Below are 27,369 nucleotides of genomic sequence, written 5' to 3' on the forward strand. Positions count from 1 at the left end.
ATCGGGCTCTGTGCTGACAGCTCAGAGCCTGGAGCCTGCTTCGGACTCTGTATCTGTCTCTCTCTGCCCCTTCCCCACTCGTGCTCGCTCTTTCTCTCTCTCAAAAATAAACGTTAATTTTTTTTTAATAAAAAATAAACACCCATGATTGGATGGGTGATCGGTGGCCACGTCCCACCAACTGGCTCTCGGTGTCCTTCCAGAGCCAGTCTGTGTCACGGGGCTCCTGGTCTGCTCCGTCAGCACGCGGATCCGTGCGCGTGGCCGCTGCCTCCCCAGGGGCCTCGGAGCGCCTCGTCCCACCGTCTGCTTGGCAGGTGCTGGCCGTTTCCATTCCTGTCTGTCGTGCTGCTTTGTGTGAGCTGTGGGTCAGTTTCCAGGAGTAGAATTCCGGATCACGGCATCCGTGATGCTTACGAAAGTGTTGGCAGGATCTGCCCGTTACCCTCCAGACAGAGGACAGCCCCCTGGAGGAATCTGTGCCGTTTCGCAGGCTGGAGGTAAGCGGCCCCGTGTGACTTTGCCCAGTCCTCACCTGAAAGTAGGTTACTCTGAGCAGTTGTCAGGCCGCGTGCCTGTGTGTGTGGTGCGGTCGGGGACGGACAGGCCGAGCCCAGGCCACGCTGGGGTGCTGGCGTTGACGTGGCTGCTGGGTCGGGTCCGCTGCTACAGGAGGTCTGGGGCTCCCTGCCCCCTCCGCCCATCCACACCCCCCTTTCCGCCACACTGCCGCCCCAGTACCCTCCTGACTGCCCTGCTGTGCAGGCCACTGACCCTGGCGACCGCATCCCGGTCAGGCCGTGGCTGATTCGGTGGTGGTTCTTGGTGTCTACCCCACCGGGACCAGCAGGCGCCGGTGAGGCCCGGGACTCGTAGACAAACTCACGGTGGCCGGCACTTAGCAGATACCTGCATGTCTCACGGTCATCGCTGCCACCGGAGAGCCGTCTCTGGCCACGTGTTCGCTTCAAGGAGCCAAGGGATCTAGCGGCAGCCACAACTTTGGGGCTTACGGGGCCCCTGGTACAAAGGTGTCTGGCCAAGCCCGCTGGGGGCAGGGGGCACTGACTCCCCGCGTGGGTTGCTGGGAGCGGGTGAGGGCACAGTCTTGCCATGCCCCTCAACCCCAGTCCCACGCACTCTGCTGGGGACCCAGCCCCCAAAATGGTCTTGGAGTCCAGAGGATCTGCCCAAGTGTAAAAGCGGCTCGAGCTGCGTGGACTTGTGGCCCCAGCTGCTACGTTGGGTGGATGGCAGTGCGTCTGGTGCCTCCAAGTCCGGAGACGTGTCCCTGCTGGCAGGGCTCTCCCTGTGCCTCCGGCCCCGGTGGGCAGGAGCAAGGCAGCCAGCCTGACAGGGACGTGACACCGTCACCTCTCCTCGATGCCACTGCCGGGAGTCGGTCAGTGTGCAGGGCCTGGGCATGCCCCTCCCCTCCCCAGGGCCACATCTGGCACGTCCGGGGTCAGGAGCTGCGATCCCACGAGCGATTCCATCCCGCCATCTCTGCCGCTTCTCCTGGGAGCTGAGAGGAGGCTCCAGTGTGGATCCCTCCTGCACAGAGCAGACACCGACCCCACGGAGGAGCCCGGGGGCGCCAGTGCGGCCTCACATACTCGATGGGTTTTCTGCTTGCAGAGCTAAAGAATGATGCTTAATTTGGTTTCGGACCAGCTGTCTCCTTTTAAGCCCTGAAACCTAAAAATAATCCCTCCCTACGGGTAAGTGACTAAACGCAGTCCGTATGACATTCTTTTTTGTTTATTTGTTTTATTTATTTTTGAGAAAGCACGAGCAGGGTGGGGCAGAGATGGGGGGAACAGAGGATCTGAAGTGGACTCTGCGTGGACATCAGTGAGCCCGATGTGGGGCTGGAACTCAGGAACCGCGAGATGGTGACCTGAGCCGAAGTCGCACACACGGCCGACCGAGCCCCCCAGGCGTCCCTGTCCTTGTAACATCAAGTCCTTTCACAGATCCTAGCTCCCCGTAAGTGTGAGGAGTTTTCTCGGAGAGTGCACACTGGGATGGGGTTTTGCAGGCATTTGGGGTGAGGTTGGGATGCTGGCTAGGCTGGACGCATCACAATAATTGAATTTTTCTAAGAGGACGTTTCCCGGCTGCCTCGCGTGCTCAGGATCGGCGAGCGCTGTCCCTGCCGCAGCTGCTGGCCGCTTGGCTGACCGCCTTCGTGCTTCCTTTGGTCAGAGCCCTCTCTGGGGTCTCCAGTCTCCGGCCTCCTCCCCTATCTTGGAACTTGATCTTATGCTTTCGAGGTTTTATAGGTATTCGTTCCTCTCAGTCTACTCACAAGTGACCCACGATTGGCGGAATTAAGTCACTGAGTATCTCAGACAGGGCAGAGCACTGGAATTTTCTGTATCCCTAATAACAGCTTTGCCATTTTTCTTGTTTTCAGCATTTTTACAAAATCATGAGGGTCACCTCTGGCTACTCAGAGGGTCTCAGACACTCACGTGTAGAGGGCAAGGGGGGGTGGGGGGGGGTGCTGCCAGCCGGGATCCCAGTGGCAAATGGGACACGGGACAAAATCTGAAGAGCAGTTAACTCAGCATAAAGCATAGTTGACTCGGTCAGGGTAAAGGGTACTCCACTCGGCTTAAAAAATTAACTAGGCATAAGGTATGGCTAACTTGGTGTGAACAGTAGTTAACCCAGTATAAAGAACTGTTCACTAGGCATAAAGAGTAGTAGAATAGTTGACCTAGTATAAAGAATTGTTAATTTGGTGTAAAGAATAGAGGAGTCACCGCAGCGTGAGGGATGTCGTGTGCACCACGGACTGCTGCACGGCACCAGCGGGGGAGCTTGCCCCTCAGGGCTGGCACCTTACCCCTTGATGATGGGATCTTAGGAACCCAGAGTTCAGGGTGGGAGTGTAAGGTTGGGTGACTTCCTCAGGAGACCTGTGCCCGTCCCCAAGGAGGTTCCCACGGTGCTGCTCTCCCGGTTGACTGCCTCCCGGACACAGGCCCAGGGAGGAGGGGCAGGCAGGGGAGGGGACCCAGCCCTCGAGAAGCCTGCGTGCTCAGCCCCGGGGCTGGGATGGGGCAGCTCTGAACTCCAGGGCCCCAGGCGACATCCTGAGGACAAGCTGTTTCAGAGGGCCCGAGGGGAGCCTTGTCCTGGGCTCGGAAGATGCAGTGCCCTTGGGTCAGGATCAGAGCGGGGCAGGCCAGGCACTGTGGTGGGGGCGGCTGGTGGCTGGTGCCCTCCTTCCCCTGGACAGTCTCTCCCAGGCCAGCAGTGATCCCGACTCCGCATTCCTCCTCTTCTGCGCCACTGCCTGACCCCATGTCCCGTGGCCTCTCACCACAGCCAGCCCAAGCCAGACCCTGTCCCCCACCCCGCCCCACAGTGTGCAGAGAGCACTGTGGAGTCCGTCTCTGCTCTAGCCTGCACCTCCTCCTCTGCTGCTACTCTTGCCCTGCGGCCTCTCATCCACCCTGGCCTGAAGGGCACCTGCAGGCTGCAAACCTGATGGGGGGACCACTCAAACCTCCCACAGCTCCCTCCACACTGAGAATAAGACTCGAGGTCTTAGGGTGGCCGAGAAAGACTCCTGGGTCTCCCCGTCTGCATCTCCCCACTTCTCCAGACACCGACGCCCTTGGTGCCTGGAACACACCAAGCCCACTCCGTCTCAGCCTCTGCTCCCTGGAGCACCTAAAGCACCTTCCCAGGCATCCTGGCAGCTCCCACCCACATTCCCTCCCTCCATTCCATACACTTTCTCTGGACGCCTACCTGAAGAACTGTCCTGTGCTACATACGATCTGTCCCCCGACTCAGGTCTACTCTTTTGTCCTTTTGGCCACCTAATGTAGCAGGGTTTAACTAGAGCAGTGGGACCAGTAGGATATCTATCTATCTACACACTCATCCATCCATCCACCCACTCACCCATCCATCCATCCACTCATCCATCCACCCACCTACCCACTATCTACCTATCTACCCTCTACTACCTCCCATCCATTCATTCATCAACCCATCCATCCACCGATCCAGTCCACTCATCCACCCATCCACTCACCCATCCACCCACCCACTCGTTCATCCATCCATCCATCCATCCACCCACTCATCCATCCATCCATCCACCCACTCATCCATCCACCCGTTCATCCATCCATCCATCCATCCATCCATCCATCCATCCATCCATTCATCCATCCGTCCATCCACTCACCCATCCACCCACCCACTCGTTTGTCCATCCATCCATCCATCCCTCCATCCACTCATCCATCCCTCCATCCACTCATCCATCCCTCCACCCACTCATCCATCCATCCTTCCATCCACTCACCCATCCATCCACCCACTCACCCATCCATCCATCCACTCATCCATCCACCCACCTACCCACTATCTACCTATTTACCCCCTACTACCTCCCATCCATTCATTCATCAACCCATCCATCCACCGATCCAGTCCACTCATCCACCCATCCACTCACCCATCCACCCACCCACTCGTTCATCCATCCATCCATCCACCCACTCATCCATATCCATCCACCCACTCATCCATCCACCCGTTCATCCATCCATCCATCCATCCATCCATCCATCCGTCCATCCACTCATCCATCCACCCACCTACCCACTATCTACCTATCTACCCCCTACTACCTCCCATCCATTCATTCATCAACCCATCCATCCACCAACCCAGTCCACTCATCCACCCATCCACTCACCCATCCACCCACCCACTCGTTTGTCCATCCATCCATCCATCCCTCCATCCACTCATCCATCCCTCCACCCACTCATCCATCTATCCTTCCATCCACTCATCCATCCATCCACTCATCCATCCACCCACCTACCCACTATCTACCTATCTACCCTCTACTACCTCCCATCCATTCATTCATCAACCCATCCATCCACCGATCCAGTCCACTCATCCACCCATCCACTCACCCATCCACCCACCCACTCGTTCATCCATCCATCCATCCATCCATCCACCCACTCATCCATCCACTCATTCATCCCTCCACCCACTCATCCATCCACCCCTCCATCCACTCATCCATCCATCCATCCATCCACCCACTCACCCATCCATCCATCCACTCATCCACCCACCCACTCGTCCATCCATCCATCCACTCATCCATCCATCCATCCATCCTCCCATCCACCCACCCACCCACCCACCTACCCACTATCTACCTATCTACCCCCTACTACCTCCCATCCATTCATTCATCAACCCATCCATCCACCGATCCAGTCCACTCATCCACCCATCCACTCACCCATCCACCCACCCACTCGTTCATCCACTCATTCATCCCTCCACCCACTCATCCATCCACCCCTCCATCCACTCATCCATCCATCCACCCACTTACCCATCCATCCATCCACTCATCCACCCACCCACTCGTCCATCCATCCATCCACTCATCCATCCATCCATCCACCCACCCACCTACCCACTATCTACCTATTTACCCCCTACTACCGCCCATCCATTCATTCATCAACCCATCCATCCACCGATCCAGTCCACTCATCCACCCATCCACTCACCCATCCACCCACCCACTCGTTCATCCATCCATCCATCCATCCACCCACTCATCCATCCACTCATTCATCCCTCCATCCACTCATCCATCCACCCCTCCATCCACTCATCCATCCCTCCACCCACTCATCCATCTATCCTTCCATCCACTCATCCATCCATCCACTCATCCATCCACCCACCTACCCACTATCTACCTATCTACCCTCTACTACCTCCCATCCATTCATTCATCAACCCATCCATCCACCGATCCAGTCCACTCATCCACCCATCCACTCACCCATCCACCCACCCACTCGTTCATCCATCCATCCATCCATCCATCCACCCACTCATCCATCCACTCATTCATCCCTCCACCCACTCATCCATCCACCCCTCCATCCACTCATCCATCCATCCATCCATCCACCCACTCACCCATCCATCCATCCACTCATCCACCCACCCACTCGTCCATCCATCCATCCACTCATCCATCCATCCATCCATCCTCCCATCCACCCACCCACCCACCCACCTACCCACTATCTACCTATCTACCCCCTACTACCTCCCATCCATTCATTCATCAACCCATCCATCCACCGATCCAGTCCACTCATCCACCCATCCACTCACCCATCCACCCACCCACTCGTTCATCCACTCATTCATCCCTCCACCCACTCATCCATCCACCCCTCCATCCACTCATCCATCCATCCACCCACTTACCCATCCATCCATCCACTCATCCACCCACCCACTCGTCCATCCATCCATCCACTCATCCATCCATCCATCCACCCACCCACCTACCCACTATCTACCTATTTACCCCCTACTACCGCCCATCCATTCATTCATCAACCCATCCATCCACCGATCCAGTCCACTCATCCACCCATCCACTCACCCATCCACCCACCCACTCGTTCATCCATCCATCCATCCATCCACCCACTCATCCATCCACTCATTCATCCCTCCATCCACTCATCCATCCACCCCTCCATCCACTCATCCATCCATCCATCCATCCACCCACTCACCCATCCATCCATCCACTCATCCATCCATCCATCCATCCTCCCATCCACCCACCCACCCACCCACCTACCCACTATCTACCTATCTACTCCCTACTACCTCCCATCCATTCATTCATCAACCCATCCATCCACCGATCCAGTCCACTCATCCACCCATCCACTCACCCATCCACCCACCCACTCGTTCATCCACTCATTCATCCCTCCACCCACTCATCCATCCACCCCTCCATCCACTCATCCATCCATCCACCCACTTACCCATCCATCCATCCACTCATCCACCCACCCACTCGTCCATCCATCCATCCACTCATCCATCCATCCATCCACCCACCCACCCACCTACCCACTATCTACCTATTTACCCCCTACTACCTCCCATCCATTCATTCATCAACCCATCCATCCACCGATCCAGTCCACTCATCCACCCATCCACTCACCCATCCACCCACCCACTCGTTCATCCATCCATCCATCCATCCATCCATCCATCCATCCATCCATCCCCCCACTCATCCATCCACTCATTCATCCCTCCACCCACTCATCCATCCACCCCTCCATCCACTCATCCATCCATCCATCCATCCACCCACTCACCCATCCATCCATCCACTCATCCACCCACCCACTCGTCCATCCATCCATCCACTCATCCATCCATCCATCCATCCATCCTCCCATCCACCCACCCACCCACCCACCTACCCACTATCTACCTATCTACCCCCTACTACCTCCCATCCATTCATTCATCAACCCATCCATCCACCAATCCAGTCCACTCATCCACCCATCCACTCACCCATCCATCCACCCACTTGTCCATCCATCCATCCACTCACTATTCACCCACCCATGCATCCATCAACCCACCTTCACCCATCCATCCATTCATTTCACAAATGCTTTTGTCATGAAGGAATTTTAGATTCTTATGTAGTCAAACATCAGACTTTTCCTTTATGGCTTTTGGGTAGCTCTATTTGGCCTTTCTTCATTCCAAAATTATGAAGCTACATTGCCTATGTTTTTTCGAGAGACTTTTTAATTTGGATTCTACATCTAAGTTTTTCATCTCTCTGGAATTTTCATTGGTGTAGGTGTAAAGTATGAATCCAATTGTATGTTTTTCCAAATGGCTCCCCAGTGTCTCAGCATAACTCAGTCTGGGTCTGGAAAGAAGCCCCTCTTGGACTTGCTTCCTCTGTGGATGTGCACCCTCCTTCAGGCGCGTCAAAAACCCCAGGAGAGGGGAGAGGGATGTGTGCTGCTGCAGGTGTGGGGGCCGGGCATGGACATGAGCGTTCCTCCGTTGTGGGGCCTGCCACCATCTGCCCACAGAGCCTGGTGGGAGAGAACAGCTCTGCCTGTGACCTTCACCCCCAAGTCACCCCGATGGAATCTGCTTGGGTTAGTCCCAAGTCCCCAGTGCAGCCAGGGCCCATGGGACGGTGCTTGTGTTGGGCACTGCATGGACACATCTCCAGAACCTTCTAGGCCTGGTCAGGAGCAGAGACAAAGAGTCTGGCTGGGGAATGCCAGGCATCCAGGCAAGTCGGGACATACTGGGAGGGAGCAGGCCAGGGCAAGAAGGCAAGGGTTGTTCCAGAAGGGGCCTGTCAGAGGATGGCCACCTGCGTGTTCTCTAGGTATGACCACAGTCATCTGTGAGGCTTCCTGGAGGACCGTGGTGGCTGCCCTCTCTCCCGGCCCCTTTCAAAGGTGATAGAGCAGAGAAGACGAAGTCTGGAGGGCGGCTGGGTCAGAGGCTGCGACCAGGTGGCCTGGGTGTGGGTGTCCAGGTGGGTGGCCGTCCTGAGGCACTTCCCCTGGCACATCATGGCCGGCTGGGCATTGAGAGACAGCGGGCGGCACTCAAGCGTGGACACTTGGGGCCCCGTGGCCCAGCTGATGGTTTGAGGACTGGCCACTCCAGTGAGAATCGTTGGGCTCTGGGCAAATGACCTGACCACTTGGCTGTTGAGTCCCAGCTCTCTGGAACGACGCCAGCACCGGCTGGATGCCCACACGACATCACCTGCTTGCGGCTTCTGGCCCAGTCTCTCCAGGGAGGTCTGTGAGAGATGTGGGCTGCGGCCAGTACACCTGCCTGTCCTTTTCCCCAAGGCCACCCCAGCATGGCTTCTCTGAGGGTGTCACAGTGGCCAGGAGCTGCGGTACAGCCGGACCCAGAGGTGCAGCCAGACCGGCAGGTAGTGCTGGCCGTGCCCCAGGCCCAGGGCAGCCCCTCCCTTGCTGTCCCGTAGGCCACGCCACACAGCCGGGTGGGCTTTGTTATCCCCGCATGTTAGCACCACATCAAACACACAGTCCCTCAGTTTGCTTTGGCGAGGCTGGTTGGGAGAGGAAAGGGCTCCCCCGTGAAATCTCAGAGCAGTGGGAGGGGGTCCTCTTGGGGGTCTGTGGTCCCGCACTCCACGCCAGGACCGTGTTTCCTTTGGGTGAGCTGCAGAGTGATGCGGGGGCAGAACGGTTAGGGTTCCTTTTCAGCACACTGAGCGTGCTGCCCCAGGCCTCTGACAGCTAGAAGGACGTGACCCCTGCCTGGTGGGGGTGACGCTGGTGCCCCTGGGCCTGGAGGGCAGAGCATCCGACCAGTGGGAGGTTTGAGCCTCAAGGGCTAAGGGAATCTGCCTTGCTGGGTCTGGACGTGCTCGGGACCTGCTGTCCCATCCTTCCTGGCCCTGAGGCATGTGCGCTCGGTGACCGGCCGATCAGGTAATACACGATCCATGACGGGCAGTTGAGGCAGGGACCCTGTGCCCAGATCAGGCAAGGAGCCACTTTCCAAGTGGAGAACCGTCCACAGAGGGCGCAGCCTTCCTCCCAAGGATGAGACAGGGGCTGCGTGTGGTTCTTCTCTTGGGGCTCACACGCTTTCTGTACCACGGGCTCTGCTGGGTCACCAGGCCCCGGGCGGGCAGCCCCAGCCTCTCCGTGCTTCAGGCGTTCCAGGCCCCACTCAGTAGTGGTGGCCTCAAGGACGATCCCACACGTGGGTCTGAGCAGCACATCCACACGTGGACCACGTCACCTCTAAAACCCTAAAAGGCCCAGGAGTGCAGCACGCCCTTCACGGGGCCCAGCACATCGTGCAGTGACCGTCCTCTCTGGAGGGACAGTCTGATGTGTTCCAGGCAGCCCCCTCCCCAGGAAGGCCCCCAGGCGGCACGACCCCAAGCGGGGCGGGGTTCAGCCCCCACCCTGGGGCGCACAGTTACTGATTAAGCTTCCAGCCTTCCCCTGTCCCCTCGGGCCTAATGAGCTTAGTGTGAGGTCACGGTCACCTCGGCCTGAGGACAGTGACAAAGTGGACCCGCCCTGAGGTCAAAGTGAAGGCATTCTGCTCCGCAGCCGCGCGAAGGCAAAGGCAGGATCTGGAGACACGGAAACAGCCTGTGTCGGGCCAGCGGGTACAGCCCAGGGGCCGGGACCTCGGCGCCCTGGCTGCATCACCTCCACATAAGGGTTTGGTTCCTGCAGCCCGCCTGGCTTCAGCGGGTTGGGGGAGCACCAGCCTGCTTTGGCCACCACGACAAAGTGCCACAGCGGGGCGATTTGGACAGCGGGCGCTCATCTCTCATGGTGCCGGACGCAGGACGCCCCCGATGCAGGCGTGGGCAGGCCGGGTTCCTCCCGAGGCCGGTACACGGCCCCTCCTCTGTGCCCACATTCCTCCCATCTCTGTGTCCCAATGTCCTCTTGTTAGAAGAGCCCAGCCACCTGGGGTTAGGGCCCACCCTGACGGGCTCTTTTAACCTAACCACCGCGTTAAGGGCCCCGTCTCCAAATAAGGCCACATTCCCAGGTGCTGGTGTTAGGGCCTCTGCGTTCAAGTTCCGGGGGTCACGCTTGTGCTCCTAGCGTCAGGGGAACACCGGGTCTCCCAAGCCTTGGATGGTGCCTCCCGGCACTGCCTGCTCTGGGCAGCAGGTTAGCCAGGTCGTTAGCGGGGCGGGTGTGCAGATCCCCGGGCTCACTCTGCCCGCCTCCAGCCACAGATGTCCTTCCTGCAGCCCGTGGGGACACTGTCTGCGGCCCCTGGCTCCCACCTGGCCTGCTGTGAGCTGGATTCGGGGCAAGACCCTTTCTCCTCTGCCTCCGTAAGCCCGCTCCAAGAAGCGGGCCTCCGTGGCCGAATGGGGCCTCTTCAGAGCCTGTATGGAATACCCCGGAAGGTCCAGGAACTCCCTCTGCTCCAGGACGCAGCAACCCTTGAAAATGGCCACAGGCGCCTCTGGAGAAGGTTTCAGGGCCAGTTCATGGTCTACACCTGTGTCCAAATTGCAGGGCCCTTCCTTACCAGCCCCAGACACTGGGGAAGAGGTCAGGAGGCCCCATTATGGCGGCTAGAATTGTCCTACCGTAGCTTAGCTGTGTGCTGATGTCCTTCCTAGGCTCCCTGTGATCACTTAGCCCGCACGATCCCTGTGGCTCAAAGAATTCTGATTCCCTCTCCCCCGGGGTGACTTGCGGTGTGCTCTTTGCTCCCTCTCTGTGTCCAGCGTTAGGTGCTGACATCGGTACCTGGCGCACGGGGTCACCTTCACCTGTGCACTTCTTAGCCGCTCGGGAGAGGTGGGCAGGGTGTACGTGATAGACCCGCTCCAGCTCTCAGCCCCGGGGCCTCAGGCTTTTCCTCCACACCCACACTGGTGATCCTCCATTGTCCCTGCACCTTAGGAATCATGCTTGTTTAGAGAGGGGCAGAGAGAGAGAGAGAGAGAATCTTTTTCTTAAGTTTGAGAGCGAGCGAGCGAGCAGGCGAGCGCACACACGTGAGCAGGGCAGGGGCAGAGAGAGGGGGAGAGAGAATCCCAATCCACTCACAGCGCGGAGCCTGATGCAGGGCTTAGTCCCACAAACCTTGAGATCGTGACCCGAGCTGCAATCAAGAGTTGGATGCTTCACTGAGCCCCTCGGGCGCCCTGAGACATTTTTAAGCCCATCGGTGCCAGACTTCATGGGTGCAAGAGGGTAGCTTCCGAAATGCGCCCGGTGACTCAGGCACTGCCGAAGCGGGAGGGAGGGCGGCGTGGCCCAAGATCTAGCAGATTGTCCTCACCAGGGGGCTGGAAGAGAATGCAGAATGTCAGCCCCTCCCCCTCCGGCCGCACCGGGACCTGGGGCTTGACCAGATTGCTGACGATTCGTCCGGGCAGCTTCGCCTGTCCAGCTCCCAAACGCGAGCAGCACCGGAATCACCCGGCGGGCTTGTGAAGACAGGCTGCCGGGCCCCGCCGGTTTCTGATCCAGCAGGTCTGGAAGGGGCCCCAGAAAGTGTATTTGTAACACGCTCCCAGGTGACGTGGATGCCGCTGGTCCAGGGACCAGATTTTGAGAACCACCGCTCTACAGAACGCAGAGGACGTTTGTCATTTCAAGCTAACCAACCACGGTGAAGTTCAAGATTCTGTGAGCGGGGGCGCCTGGGGGGCGCTCAGTCAGTGAGCGACCGATTTCGGCTCAGGTCATGATCTCACGGTTCATGGGATTGAGCCCCACGTCAGGCTCTGTGCTGACAGCACGGAGCCTCCTTGGGATTCTCTCTCTCCCTCTCTGAGGAAGAGGGGGACAGATCTGCACTGACAGCAGAGACCCATGCAGGGCTTGAACTCAGGTCACGATCCGAGTGGAAAGCGGACGCTCGCCGACTGAGCCACCCAGGCGCCCCTTCTTTTTTTAAATGTTCACTTATTTATGTTGGGAGAGAGAAGAGAGAGAGAGAAAGAGAGCACAAGTGAGGGAGGGGCAGAGAGAGGGAGGGAGGGAAAGACTCCCAAGCAGGCTGCACGCTCAGTGTGGAGCTGACACAGGGCTGCATCTTGCGAACCGTGAGCTCCTGATCTGAGCCGTAACCAAGAGTCAGACACGCGACTGAGCCACCCAGACGCCCCAGGATGTTTTCTTTATGTTTGGTTTTTGCCAGCTTAGACAGGGCTGTCCTGGTGTGCCTGGTACACGTATAAATCCCAGGTGAGTTTTTTGAATCTGGACCTGTGCCATGATGTCTTAATGTTTAGAAAACCTGAGCCACTATTATTATTTTTTAAAGTTTCTTTAGAGAGAAACAGAGGTTGTGAGTGAAGGAGGGGCAGAGAAGGGGACAGAGCACCCGAAGTGGGCTCTGAGCCCAACAGCAGAGGTTCGGGACAGAGCCCGACAGCAGAGAGCCTGATGCGGGGCTCGAACTCCCGAAGTGTGCCATCATGACCTGAGCCAAGTCAGATGCTCAACTGACTGAGCCACCCAGGCGCCCCCAGCCCTTATTTCTACAAATATTTCTTCTGCCCCTTTTCTCTTCTTCTGTTACTCCAGTGACACACATTAGACCGTGTGAAATGACTCATTCCAGGGCTTCTGTTTGCTGCGTTCTCTTGGGTTCTCAGGGGTTCCCACCTGTTTCCCTCTGTTTAGTTCGGGTGATTTCTACGCACTTATCTGGAAGTTCACGGCGTCTGTGTTGAGTGCGTTCGTGAGCTGGTTGAGAGCAACTTCTCCATCACACTGCTCTCTGTTTCCAGCATTTCCGTTGGACTCCCTCACAGCCTCCCATCTTTGTGCTGGCATTCCCCACCTTTTCCTTCACGTCACTTACCTTTTGTGCCAGAGCCTTCACACAAATCCTGTTGGACAATCCTAGCTTCTAGGTCGTATCTGGATCTGGTTCTGCTGATTGTCGTGTCTTGATTGTGGGTGTTCTCCTTTGTGTGTGCGTCTTGTAGAACACCGATATTGCCCGCCGGACAACAGAGACTGAGGTTACTGGTATTTCTATCTGGAAATGGGCATCCCTCCTCTGTTCGGCTGCCTCCGTAGGGGGTGAGTGAAGCAAGTGGGAGTCGAGTGAGTCTGGGCTCGGTGGCCGTTACGATTTTTTAGTGTTCACCGACCTCAGATTCCTTTGGCATCCCCTGTGCTGCAGGATGAACTCAAGCTCGCTTCTTGGTGCTGTCCTGGCACAGGGTGTGTGTATGCGGTGGGCAACAGGGAGACTCTATTGCCGAGGTCCGGCCCCATGTCCTTGGATCTTGGCTGGGACTTCTGTGGGGACCCCGTTTCCTTTCCAGGGACAGGAGGCCTCCAAAGGGCCGGGCCCAGGATGTATTCTGACAATGAAGGGACACCTTCAAAGACTTTAAGCTCAGATTTCTAGACCTAGAAAAATATCTTCCCAAACTGAAGGAGAGACGTGAGGTGCAGGCAGAGTGGGCGTCCGTCCAAGGACTCTGAGAGTCCCCGAGAGCAGGCAGATTGGAGGGGCCCGGACTCAAAGCCGGGGAAGCTGCAATCCCAGCTTGCCGATAGTTTAAGGAAAGCTATGGTTTTATAGGTTTTCCAGCTTCTCGTTTTCAGACTGGGATAATTATTGTTCCAGCTTTCTGCGTCCTCAGCGGAACCCTCCCCCTGTAGGATTTCTTACAACTTAATGACCTTCTCTTAGAGACCTAATATGTAATTAATCGTGTTGTTCAGATTCTCTACGCACTCGGTTTCTGCTATGTAGCGTGCATTCCACAAACCTCAGGAAAGCGGTCACAAGACAGCCTCCTGCACCCACCCCACCAGCGCCCCCAGGGGCTGGGCCTCCACTCACCAGACTCAGAAGGCCGTGATGGGGACTGGTAAGGGGAGAAGGGGGACGCAGCTAGGGGTGAAGCCTGGCTCCACCAGGAGATAAGTGGCCATAGGAGAAGGCCTTCCACATGCCTCTGTCCATCCTCTGTCCCAGTGAAGGGCGCAGGCTCTGGGGTACGTGGGGGCTTGCTGAATGAACGCCTGCAAGCGGTCTCTAGCGGTGGCGCAGAGAGGCGGCTCAGCCTTGGGTCTCCTTCCTTCCCCTGCGGCTCCTCTTAACTGGACGCGTGGCTCCTCACCTTATCCAGGAGTGGGGCTGCCTTGTGAGGCCACACTCACTCACCAGGTCCCCTGTGGTCACCAGAGATGGTTCACCAGACTGGCCTTTGCTTCCTTTTCCTCTGAAAAACCGTGCTGCACTAGCGAAACGAGTGGGCGTGCCTGGGCCTGGCCGGCTGGGCGCAAGCAGGCCAAGGACCAGATCGATGGACGAGGGCACCGAGGAGGCGGAGAGGCCCTTCTCAGGCGCCAAGACAACGTGTCCATCCTGGTCCCTGACCCCTGCCTGTGGGCGTTCCCCTGGGCGCCCCCGCGCTCCCGTGTGTGCCCTCGGAGTCCCTCGTTGCCTTGTGCTCGCCCCTCCCTTTCCTGTGCGCCCGGGGCCCCTGCGTGTCCTGGGCGTCCCCCTTCCCTGTGCGCCCCCGGAGCCTCCCCCCAGCCCCCCCGGTCTTGCGCTCGCCCTCCCCTTCCTGTGCGCCCCAGGGCCCCTCAGTATCCTGGGCGCGCCCGCCTTTCCCGTGCGCCCCCGGGCCCCTCGGTGCCCCGTGCGGTCCCGCTGTCGGAACGGCCGGATGGCGCGGGGCCGCTCCGTGACGCATTTCCAACCACCAGGAACCTCGGCCCGGCCGAGCGCGCGCCCGACGCCTCGGGGCACGCGCCTCGTGCACGCGCGCCTCCACGTGACCCCCGCGCCGGCCAACCGGCACGCAGGGATTTGGGGGGCAAAGCGCGGCCCCGCGAGCAGTTGCGGCGGGAGAGCGGCGGGCCGAGAGCGTGACTCGCCCGCTCCGGCGCTGCCTGCTTCCCCGCCGCCGCCTCCCGCCGCCGCGCGCAGCCATGTCCGAGGAAAAGCCCAAGGTAAGGGCCGGCGGGCGCGGGGCCGGGGCCCCTGGGTCGGCCCCGCGCTCGCGCCGTCCCCGCCGTCCCCCGCCCCGGTCCGCGCCCGGCACCCTCCGCCACCTCGGGATGGAGGGGGAAGGGGAGGCGGTGTCTGCGGGGTTTCCCCGCGCCCTGGGCCTCCTGCCCCTCCCCCCGCACGCCGCGCCGCTCCCCTCCCCCTCCTACCCGGCTCCGCCCCGCCCAGGCCCCGCCCTGCTGCTGCTCCGCCCCATCCAGGCTCCGCCCCGGCCCCGCCCCGGCCCGGCCCCGCCCCGAGGCGCTCCTCGCCCCACCCAGGGTCCGCCCTGACGGTCCGGGTCCCGCCCCTCGGCTCGTGGGCGCCTTGCCGTTCCCGGAGCCTCGCTCGGGCGGACCTTGGACACAGCGGCGGGGGGCGCGGCCCCTGACCGGACCCTCCCTGCCGGGACCCCTGAGCCACCTCCGGATTCACCCTCCCTCTGCTCCCATCCGCGACCCTATCCGGGACCTACCCCTAGCCTTGACCTTTGCCCCACTACCCCTTTCTCTCCGGGGCCGTGCTTTCCCAGGACCTTTCTCGCTGAGACCTTTCCCGGCTGCTGCCCTTTCGGCCCCCCGCGGTCCGCGCCTCCGCCCTGCGGGGTCTGGACGATCCCCCTTATGTCTTCGTAGGACGCTGGGTACCCGCGGCGAGCCCGCCCCAGCCGCGTCCTGCTGCGCCCTCCAGTGTGTGCCCTCCCTTATTCATCGACGTCCTCGGAGTGTGTGCCCGCCCACCTCTCCATCACCTCCTCCGGTGTGCGCTGGGCCCTCCCCGTCGCGTTCTCTACTGTGCACCTCCCCCTTACCTACCGCGTCGGGGTCGCTGTCCTGTCCTCCTCCCCATCACACCCTGTGACGTGTGCTCCCCCTTCCCGTCGCGCCCTCTGCGGTGTGCTCCCCATCCTTTTTGGGCTCCCTGGTGTTGGCCCCTCACTTCGGTGCGTTGGCAGTCAGTTCTTAGGAGGATACGACGTGATGTTATCTGCTCTTGTGTGTGTGTGTGTGTGTGTGTGTGTGTGTGTATTTTTTGTCTGCACTGTTGGGGTCTATTTTTTTTTGCCCAAGTGGAAGATCAGCTGAGCTGAATGCTTTGCATATAGGTGGCCTCCGACATCAGCCTGTTTGGTACTGGAGATGGCACCCCCTCTGCACAGAGACCGGAGCCCAGCCTCCGTACACACAGGAGGCAGAGCTGGGGTTGGGTGGACCCTCCCGGAGGCCCCCGTCGGGCCTTGGTGGAAGCTTACACCGTCCTCGCTGTGACTTCACAAGAGGTCACACTCCCGCACAGCCTCCTCGTTCCAGATGTGGTTGGAGCCTTTGCTTTTTACCAGCTCAGCCTTTATACCGGTTTCCCATCTTGGGCGGATTGTCTTCAGGGAGGCAAATATAAACGCCTTTACGGTTCTCTGGGGCTTCCTCTGACTGACGCGTAAATACGTGCGGCACTCGGTGTCTTTGCTCTACTTAAACTTTACTGTTAGGTGGTCGCCTTCTATGTTCCAGTTCAGTTGAGTGAACTTGTTTTAACTACTACTTTAAAGAAAAGATGTTTACTTATTTATTTTGAGAGAGAGCATGCAGGGGAGGGGCAGAGAGAGAGGGAGAGAGAGAACCCCAAGCCGGCTCCGCACTTTCAGCACAGAGCCGGACATGGGGCTCAAACCCATGAACCACGAGATCGTGACCTGAGCCGAAATCAAGAGTCGGATGCTCAGCTGACTGAGCCCGCCAGGTGCCCCTGTTTTCACTACTTCTGAACTGAGGCGGGGCTGTGCCCTGTGAGCCTGGAGAGGGCAGGAGGCACGCTCCCAAGCCATCATGGTGCTGGGATAAAACCTTGTGGGTCAGTTGGGAAAACAGCCCCCTCTGGTTGAGGCAGAGGGTTGACCTTAGTGATTTGAGGTCATTGTTTCTTTTCTTTCACTCCTGTTTACTAGGAACTCGCTAGGGGTCCGGGACAGGCCATTGGTTTAGTGTTCCTTCATTAGCAGCGAGAGGGGCTGGTGACCTTCCCTGCCCCCACAGCCCCCGAGGGAGCTGGTGCCCCCAGCACCCTCCCTGAGCCCCTCCTGCCATGTTCCTCCACCTGGATTTGCAGCCACCGCCTGGCTTGTTTGCGTCCTGGGCGGTGTTTGCATCATCTTGTGTTTGCATCTTGTTTGCATCATCTGTTTGTTTTGACACGTCGATATCTTTTCGTTAAAAAAGCAAATGCGTTCTCTATCCACATGCAGAAGAATGAAGTTGGACTCTTACCTCACACCATGCGCAAAAAAGCAACTTGAAATAGATCGAGAACCCAAATGTAAGACCTGAAACAAAACTCTCAGGAGAAGACCTAGGACAAAAGCTTCCTGACATTGGACTTGGCAGTGACTTCGGGATGTGACAGCACAGGCACAGCAACAGAAGAAAAAAATAGGCAAATCGCACTATTTGAAAATTAAAAATTGTGTGCATCAAGAGACACCATCCGTAGAGTCCGAAGCACCCCACAGAGTGGGAGAAAATATTTGCAAATCATCTGATAATGGGTTAATATCCAGAATATGTAGATCACCCTTAAAAACAGCACCAAAAAAGAACCTTATTCAAAAATGGACCAAACTCTTGAATAGACATTTCCCCAAAGAAGATCCGCAAATGGCCAAAAAGCACGTGACATATGCTCAGTGTTGCTAACAGGGAAACGCAAATCAAAACCCCAGTGAGATACGCCTCACACCCGCGGGGTGGCCGCTATAAGAAAACAGAAACACGCGTCACTGGTGAGACCGTGCAGCTGTTGGGACGCTTGTGCCCTGATGGTGGGAATGTAAAATGGGGTGGTCACTGGAGAAACACTATGGGTGTTCCTAAAGAAATTAAAAATAGAATTACCACATGCCCCTGCGATCCCACTTCAGGGCGTTGGCCCCCAAACCCTGAAAGCAGGGACTCCGAGCCATCCTTGTTCACCCACGTTCACTGCAGCGTCCTTCGTAATAGCTACAATGTGGAAGCAACCCAAGGGTCCTCAGTTCCACAGGATGAAAAGGGTTCCGGAGGTGGATGCGGTGAAGGTTGTAGGCCATCAGGAGTGTATTTCATACCAACCTAAAGTGGTTAAACAGTAGATTTTATGTTACGTGTGTTCTAACACAAGACAAATTGAAAAAAAAAATCCTCTCTCTAAGCGGGTATGAATGCGGTACCCCGGATTGGATCCCAGAACAGGAAAGGACCTTAGTGGGGACATTGGGAAAACACCAGGAAAGCTTGGCGTCCCGTTCCTAGAGACGCACGCCAGTGCTGGCTTCTCAGGTGCCAGATGGGTGTGGCGTGTGGGGTGCTGAGGTGAGAGGGAGCCGGCGAGGGGGGTGTGCGGCTGGAGCCCGGTTCTGCACCTTTTCTGTAAATTCCGAAATAAAAGCTTTATTTGAAAAAAAAAAAAAAAAGCACTCAACAAATGCATCCTTCGTCTCTGGGGAGAGGGGGATGCTCACAGGAGCGCCCCAGCTCCCACCTTGGAGCCCCAGCAACCCGCGTGCCTGGGCACCGAGGGAGGGATAGGAACGGCCGTGGAGGCAGAGGCAGTACAGATGAGCCCTGCCCCCTGCCCTCAGCCCTCGTGGGTCGGATCCGCCCCACAGGACGTGCCAGAGAAAGGCGGGGGTGTGTGACAGTTGACATTAAACTTGATTTCGGAAAGGGCTCAGGCCAGCTTCGTCATTTTGTTCAAAATAAATGACTCCTGTCTTCCCCGGCAGTACCAGATAAGTGAGGTGGCCCTGTGCCCACAGAACCTGCCGTGGCCGCCCTCCATGGCTCTGGGCGGTGGCTCGGGGACCCAGGCACCCCCAAGAGCCTGCTGCTCAGGGTTCTCCTTAGTCGTGAACCTTCGTGGTCTTGTCTTCCCAGTCTGTATACGTCTGTACAACCTGTGAGTATGTGCTTTAAGAGTAATCTTAAAACAAAGATGGAATTTTTTTCTAGACTTACTAAGCAGATTTTTTCCTTTGAATTTAGAATCTGAAAATTTTTTAGATGCACGCTGTGTTTCCTCTCACTCAGATGCCTAACAAAGACAAGTTAAAAGTGAATTGTGTGTAAAAATGAAACAGTCATAGGAGTGATTCTAGATCGCAGGAGAACTTTAAGAGTTGTTTCATTTATTTATTAAAAATTTTTTTTTAACATTTACTTATTTTTGAGAGACGGAGCGTGAGCAGGGGAGGGGCAGAGCAACAGGGGGAGACACCTGAAGCAGGCTCCAGGCTCTGAGCTGTCAGCACAGAGCCTGACTCAGGGCTCAAGCTCATAATCCGCGAGATCATGACCTGAGCCGAAGTCGGACGATTAACCGACTGAGTCACCCAGGGGCCCCTAGAATTCTGTTCTTTTTAAAGACTTACACCCCAGCAGTTACCCCCAGACTCGCGGGTGAAAACGGCGGCTATTTGGAGATGTGGTCCTGAGACCCGGTTTTGCGTGTCTTTGCAGGAGGGGGTGAAGACCGAGAACGACCACATCAACCTGAAAGTGGCCGGGCAGGATGGCTCCGTCGTCCAGTTCAAAATCAAGAGACACACGCCGCTGAGCAAGCTGATGAAGGCGTACTGCGAGAGGCAGGTGCGTGCAGCCCTGCCGAGGGCCAGGCCGTGCGCGTGTGTGCAGTGCGTGTGTCCTGTGTGTGCGCGTGGGTGTGTGCAGTGCGTGTGCATGTCCTGTGTGCGTGGGGGTGTGTGCAGCGTGTGCATCACGTGTGCGTGCCCTGCGTGTGTGCGTGCGCGTGGTCTTCCTCGGGGGCAGTTATCCGGTGCCCCTGTCGGTCACCGCCATCAGCTCTTCCTCGTGCGCACCTGTCACACCGCCTGCCCTTCCTCCGGAGTCTGGCGGGTCCTCCTGATGCAGCTGGGGTCACGTTCAGCTGCAGAGTAGTGAGCGCGCGTGCGGTTCTCCGGCAGCCAGAACACGTGTGTGTGCACGCCGCCCTCCTCACTGCGGTTTGCAGAAAGTGCTTGATTCCCTCCCTTTGCTCGGCCGTGTGCGCAGCGGAGCGATTGGCCGGCCGCTGTAGCTGTCCTCCGGGTCAGCAGCGTCTCTATAGACTTGGGGCTCACACAACGCTTGTGCTTCCCGCCGCCGTGTCCCGTGTCCTCGTTCTCGCTCGGGGACTGCCTTCGCCCCGGGGCTCTGCGCCACCCGAGGACCTACGTGGCGGCATCGCTGTGGCACCGCCGTGGCGCGTGGCCCGCCCGGCCTCTGCTCCCTTCGGTGGGAGGCGGCCTTGCTCCGAATGCTTTGCAAATGCTGGTGGTTGGTTGGTTCCCGTCTTGGCTCTGATGATGCCTTGGGCTTGTTCTAAAAAACACTATAAAAATCCTACGTGCCGTCCTCTTTTTCTCCCTTCTTTTCAGACTTGCTCCTCGGAGGCGGTCACTCCCAGCCCCTTCAACTGTTCCTTTCGCTCTTTCTTGGTAAATAGGTTTCTGTTTCTGTTTCTTCATGTTTTTGGCCCAAGAAGGGTGGAAAGTCCTAGCTCTCTGACCCTGCTGTCTGTCCACGTCCCTGCCCCTGTCCTTCCAGTAGAAGATTGCCCTGGAATGTGCCAGGTTTTGCCGAGGCCCAGGAGGTGCTGCCCCGGAGCCCGGCTCCTGTCCACGTCGGGCTTCTGTTGGTCAGGTGGCGGTCGTGTGTGGTTTTCTGGGTGTCCGTCGGTAACGTGTCAGCCACGGTCTCCACAAGTACCGTACCTCCACAGTACCTGGCCTTGAGCACTGCGGGCGCGTCTTTGGTGTCGGCCGCCCTCCTGCCCCTTCCTGCCCGGGCCACACCGGTGGCACAGCTGTCATGGTGGAGCCACCCTGGAATCCATCTGGAGGCTTCTTTTGCCTGCATCCTGTGTGTCTTCTGGATGAATCTTCATCCCGTCTCCCAGCATCTTACTCGAAAGGGTTATCAAGGGCAGCGTCTCTGAGACTCTGTTCTGAAAATGATTTGCTTTTCATGAACCTTCACACTTCACTATTTGGGTGCACGTAGATTTCTAGGTTGAATTTCTAGAAAAGTCATTTTCTTTTTTTGGAGTTATCACAGCGCGTTCTTCTAATGTTGGTGCGGCGAGTTCGGGGACATTCTGATCCTCTGTCTTTTGAATGCACTTTGCTTTTCTCTGAGAGCTTTTGGGGCCTTCTTCTCCTGTCCAGACACCTCGCCCTCATGTGCTTTGAGAGCACCATCATCCCCTTCACTTTCTCGGTACTTTTTACTTTCTTTTTTCTAAAGTAATTTCTACACCCAACGTGGGGCTTGAACTCACGACCCTGAGATCAGGGGTCACATGCTCCACCACGCCACCGACCGAGCCAGCCCGGCGCCCCTCCGGTACTTTCCACATAGAAACTTTTCAGTTCAGGAAACACGACTTACGTTGGTTCTTCCGTGACTGGCCTCTCCCGTCCTGTCCCCCGTGTTCGGAACGCCCACGCGTGTTGGAGTCACCTCTTCTGGAGCTTTCCCTCGAGATCATCGCTGCCCACCTGGCACTGACCGGGCTTTAGCGTTCCTGACGGTTTTCTTTCCGGAAGATCCTCTCAACTTTCTGTTCCCACCTTATGCGGACAGACCTGCTTCTGTCGTGACGTCTAATTTCCAAGTGGTCTTCGTTCCTCCCTGTTCTCTGAGGGTTTCTTTCCCCAGTAGTCAGTAATGCTCGTTTTCTGCTTCCTGGAGGATTTCTAGTGTGTGTGACCTCTGGCCCCTCCCTTCCCCTGGGTCTGGTGCTTTCCTTCCTTGCTGGCTGCATGTCTCACGTGCCTGAGCCTGTCTTCACATGGCCCCCCAAGTCCTGGTGAACTGCTCCTATTTAAGAATGCAGCCCAGACAGCTGCTGACCCACTCGCCACCACGGGGTGACCTGCCAGGACTGGTGGTTTTGTGGGGGGGGGGGGGCTCCCAGGCGTCGCAACCTGTGAGGCAGCAGATCTCCCAGAAGGGGCCCCCCCGGGCTCCTGCCTGTGCCCTGGGGGTGCAGCTGGATGGGCGAAATGGGGCTGCCGTCACTCGTCCCTCGTATCCTGAGTCCAGGGCTCGGCGTTAACCTCTCCAGGAAGTAGACCTTTTGCCCTTGGGAGGTGCCAGCTGCTTGGGGCTTGGGGGGCCCCGATATGGGGGTCCAATAGGAACTTTGAGGCAGTCATCCAGAATCAGCTGCGTGCTGCATCTCTGCTCCGGGTGCCCGTGTGCAGGTCCCTGGGCCTCCGGGGGCTCCCTGTCTTGCCCCCACCGCCACCCTGACCTTGGGGTCTCGTGTCCGCAGCCCCCCAGCCAGCAGCCATGTCATCTGCCTGCTGGCCCGTCTCCTCTCCTGTTTTCTTTGTCCTTCGTTGTTTTATGTCTTCCCAGGAGGTCCAGGGGGAGCAGAGATGCATGTTTTCATGCTGCCTGTTGTGTTCAAGCGAAGTCAGAATTGCTTCTTAAGAGGAGGTGCTTTTTCTCCTCGACCATGTTCGCCATGCCCTGGGGACGCGGAAAGTCTGCCTGTGCTGCTCCCTGGACAGAAACGCTCTGCTGCAGCCCCCCCGGGCCCGGGGGTCAGGACTGCTTCCCACCGCACGCGGCCCTCGACCACAGGCCTCGTCCTTACCTGACGGCTTCTCTTGGAGGAGTTTAAAAAAACATTTTTTTTTAAACATTTATTCGTTTTTGAGGGGTAGAGAGCATGAGCGGGGGAGGGGCAGAGAGAGAGGGAGACACAGAATCCGAAGCAGGCTCCAGGCTCCGAGCTGTGAGCACAGAGCCCGACGCGGGGCTTGAACCCACGAGCTTCGAGATCATGACCTGAGCCGAAGTCGGGGGCTTAGCTGACAGAGCCCCCCCAGGCGCCCCTCTCAGAAAGTTTTCAAGGTGCCCCTCTCCCACAGTGAAGGATTGTGCTGGCTCCTCGAGGGAAATGAGGGGGTGGGGGGGGGCGGGCACTTGCAGCAGCTGGAGAGTGTCAGAGCAGTGGTTTCTGGAATTATCCCTGCTGGGGCATCACGTGAAAGAGATTGTAGGCCCACTGGCAAGCTTTTATAATCAAGTGGATCAAAAACCTCTATGTTCAGAATTCAGGTGTTTTGAGATAAATGTCTTATTTTTTGGAATTACTGTGTTATCTGGAAATATCTAATGATAATTGGTTTTTCTTTTCAGGGCTTGTCAATGAGACAGATTAGATTCAGGTTTGACGGGCAGCCGATTAATGAAACAGACACCCCTGCGCAGGTACGAAAGCTCCGTGTGTGTGCGCTTTCTGGCTCCTTCCCGCCTCGCTCGACCCGCTCCTGTTGGGAAGGGCTTGAGAGCTGCTGATGGACGCTCATGCAGAATACTCTTCGTTTCTTAATGGTTTTAATTATTAGGCTATTTAGCTTTTTTTGGTAACGTACATTTCTTTTTTTTTTTTTTTTTTTTTTTAATTTTTTTTTTTTTTCAACGTTTATTTATTTTTGGGACAGAGAGAGACAGAGCATGAACGGGGGAGGGGCAGAGAGAGAGGGAGACACAGAATCGGAAACAGGCTCCAGGCTCTGAGCCATCAGCCCAGAGCCCGACGCGGGGCTCGAACTCACGGATCGCGAGATCGTGACCTGGCTGAAGTCGGACGCTTAACCGACTGCGCCACCCAGGCGCCCCTGTAACATACATTTCTGAGAGAGAGCGAGAGAGAGACAGAGCGTGAGTGGAGGAGGGGCAGAGAGAGGGAGACACAGAATCCGAAGCAGGCTCCAGGCTCCGTCCGAGCTGTCAGCACAGAGCCCTACCTGGGGCTCGAACCTACAAACTGTGAGATCATGACCTGAGCTGAAGTCGGATGCTTAACTGAGCCACCCAGGCGCCCCTAGGTTATTTCATTTTTAAATTCTGAACGTTCTGAAGGTTTTGAAATGAGAAACGTGCACTTGGTCACATAGTATCCACACCGGGGGATGGGGCAGGAGGACCGGGTGCTGAGCGGCTGCGTCCGGGTCATGGACGAGGGTCACGCAGACCCTCCTGGCACCTCTCCCGGACGTGGTTTCCACCCACCCCCCGTCTGGACACTGAACTTGCAGCTCAGTTACTGTCCTGATTCTCGTGCCCTTTCCGTATTTATGCACGCGGGGCATGGGTGCCGAGGACAGGCACAGCCGTCATTATCAGCCACACGGTTTCTCCTCTGCGTAGCCCCCACACCCCCGTCCCGTCACGGTGCATCACGCTGTGGTGAGGAGGGCTTCGGCCTTGACGTCAGCAGGACGGCCTTGCGCTCGAGAGCCACTGACCCTCACGGAGTCCCCACCTTCTGCGTCTGCAAAGTGGCGAGGGTGCCCGTTTTCTCCCCTTTGCGGAGTCGTGGGAATCGTGGGACTGGTTCGCGTGCGGGGACCGCGCAGCCAGAGGCTGCGTCTCTGCCCACCCCCGGGTGTCACGTGGCTGGCACGGGGGTCGGGGCCGGAGGTGCTCCCCGCCGGCCCCAGCGCGCCTTCTCTGTGTTTCTGGGAAACGTTACTGCTTCCAGCCAAACAGCCTGTTTCAATTGGCAGAGGCTTCCTTGTGTTCAGAGAAGGGCGGACGAGGCGAGGTGGTCGTGTGCCCCCTGTGGGGGAAAGCAGCTGCAGGCGGGAAACGTTTGTGGCTTCCCTGCCCTGGTCTAGAGGGAGAGGGAAGGGGCAGAGTGGGGCAGCCAGCGGTGCTCCCACTTGTGTGGTTTAGATTCAGCCTGCTTTGGAGCTCACGGGCATGACCCCGCTGCGCCTGTCGTGAGGTATGTGGTCCTGCTGGTCCCCAGGACCCCGCACCGCTCGTTAGAGGCGTCTGATTGGAAAATGATTTTGCGTCATGTTCAGTAAAAGTTGTATTTATTTCATTTTTTGTCAGAGAGGGGAGAGAGAATCTTAAGCAGGCTCCACGCTCTTGGCACGGAGCCTGACACGGGGCTCGGTCCTGTGACCCTGGGATCACGACCTGAGCTGAAACCAAGAGTCGGACGTTCGACTGACTGAGCTGCCCAGGCGGCCCTCAGTAAAAATTTTAGGCACTTGTTTATGTTTAAGTGAGACTCAGTTTTTCTTTCTTTCAAAGGTTTTATTTATTTTTTTAAGTAACCTGGGCACCCAACATGGGGCTCGAACTTACAGCTGAGATCGAGTCTCCTGCTGTATGGACTGAGCCAGCCAGGCGCCCCAGAGTCTTGCTTTTTCCACCAGCATCCTTAGCTTTGCACGTTCTTTTGTAAGTTCCGTCAGGGGAGGCTTGGGGGTGGACAGGGCTTCTTGGAGATCCAAAACCAGCATCTTTTCCCCGCACGGTACACACGAGGACGGGTTTGGGGACGGCGTCCTCCAGGGTGAGGAAGACAGGTCCGTTCTGTGACAGTGAGGAAAGTAACCGCTGTCGCTCTCTCCCCGTGCCCGTCACGCCGCCCCCCCGCCAGCTGGAGATGGAGGACGAGGACACCATCGACGTGTTCCAGCAGCAGACGGGAGGCTCGCGGGACAGCCGCTGTCGCTAAGGGCGCCGCCTCTACAAGGACCGTCCCCACCGTGTCTTCAGCCTTGCGTCTGCTGTTGAATAGTGAACAAGTGGCCATGCCAGTCACAAAGGAGTCTGCAGAGACCCGAGGACAGTCACCAAAATTACTTTCCTCTCTGACATTTTGCGAGGGCAATTCAGAACTCTGTCTGCAGGGGGCCACCGCTGACACCCGGCCAGTCACACTTGTCTTTGCGTAAGATGAGTTGCGAGGTTTCTTTTGGTTTGTTTTTGCTTTCATTTTCGTCCCCCACCCCCCCCACTCCCGGAACAGTGGCCCAAACTGTGGTCTGCAGGTTCAGTTTTCGTCTAGATGGGGATTTTACCCCAGGTATTGAGCGCCACCCACCCCCCCGCCCCCGCATATTCCAGCTGAGAACTCCCAGCACCACAGTGGGGATGCTTCCGTTGGACAGGTTTTGGGGGCAATTTGGCGATGGAGACAAACTTTCACTATTTCGTATAGGCACAGGTTTTTAAAATGCCAAGTGTTGCATTTTAGAATATGGTAAAGTTGAAGGGAAAATACTGGAATGTGTTTTTGAAAGGTAACATGAAGGATAACCAGGTCCTTCAGTAACATGGCGCTGGGTGCCCCGCTCCTCGAGTGGCCCTGTGGTCGGGGTCTGGGGTCCAGGAGCCATTGCCACCCACTGCCTGGTGCCCGGTGCCACGGCACGGGCAAAGGCCAATGCAGCAAAAACCCTTCTCCCCTGAATAGAGACGAAAGTAACCCCCACATTTCTCACTTGGTAATAGTGCCGTGGCCTCAGATTTCTCCTCGCATTTGCTTCGGTCGAATAATTATGGTCTATATGTTAAAAAGCAAGATTCGGTATTGCACTTAACGTTTTTGTGTAAAAGACCTGCTTCCAAGTGTGTTACCAGTGAAGCCCGTGGAAAGGTGACCCCGCGTTGCCCTCCCGGACTTGGGCTGTGCTGCTTTGCAAACAGCTACGGGGTTTACGCTTTAGTACGTGATTGCAGTTCTGTGAGATGTTTTGGGATCTGTACCAATTAAGCCCCGATAGTTTTCCTCCTGTCGTTCTGTATGGACCCACTGCTGCCTTGTTCTAGTCCCGGAGTGTGACCATGACCGTCCTCTCTTGCTTGCCTGAAATCTTGCTGAAGATGTTCGCATTTCCTTGGTGTTTTGCTGTTTGGGCATGGGTGGGACGTCTGCTGGCTCTGTTGTGTTTATTCCCCAATTTGTACATTATTTGTTGTCCTTTGCTACTGTAAACAGTAAATATAGTTTGGTATTCTGTCTCTTGGCTTGTCTTCAATACTGCGTTTGGCCATTGGGGCCTATGTCACAATTCCGTATCTGTGCGGACCGTGCAGCGAGGCATGTACACTTGAAGGCCGGTTATCGAAAAGTAAGTATTCACCTGATGGCTGCCATCTGCATCCTTGCAGCTAAACCCACGCC

At 57.2% G+C, this 27,369-nt stretch overlaps 2 protein-coding genes across 3 annotated transcripts in view; both read left to right on the forward strand.

Annotated features, from left to right (window-relative positions):
- The first annotated feature begins 15,249 nt into the window (after window positions 1-15,249).
- Window positions 15,250-27,206, forward strand: SUMO3 (small ubiquitin like modifier 3). Of its 2 annotated transcripts, XM_045501153.1 has the most exons (4): window positions 15,250-15,356; window positions 19,884-20,012; window positions 23,577-23,648; window positions 25,840-27,206. In XM_045501153.1, the coding sequence occupies exons 1-4, from the start codon at window positions 15,336-15,338 to the stop codon at window positions 25,915-25,917; spliced, it is 300 nt and encodes a 99-aa protein (XP_045357109.1). In that variant the 5' UTR covers window positions 15,250-15,335; the 3' UTR covers window positions 25,918-27,206. The 2 variants fall into 2 exon arrangements, with proteins under 2 accessions (XP_045357109.1, XP_045357110.1); XM_045501154.1 differs by lacking the exon at window positions 23,577-23,648.
- UBE2G2 (ubiquitin conjugating enzyme E2 G2) overlaps window positions 19,912-27,369 on the forward strand; it is a 49,986-nt gene continuing 42,528 nt past the window's right edge. Inside the window, exon 1 of the mRNA XM_045501148.1 lies at window positions 19,912-20,012. The gene's annotated coding sequence lies outside the window, so the exon portion shown is untranslated. The remainder of the gene's footprint in view (window positions 20,013-27,369) is intronic.

Source organism: Leopardus geoffroyi, chromosome C2 (assembly GCF_018350155.1).
Source record: "Leopardus geoffroyi isolate Oge1 chromosome C2, O.geoffroyi_Oge1_pat1.0, whole genome shotgun sequence".
Taxonomy (NCBI): domain Eukaryota; kingdom Metazoa; phylum Chordata; class Mammalia; order Carnivora; family Felidae; genus Leopardus; species Leopardus geoffroyi.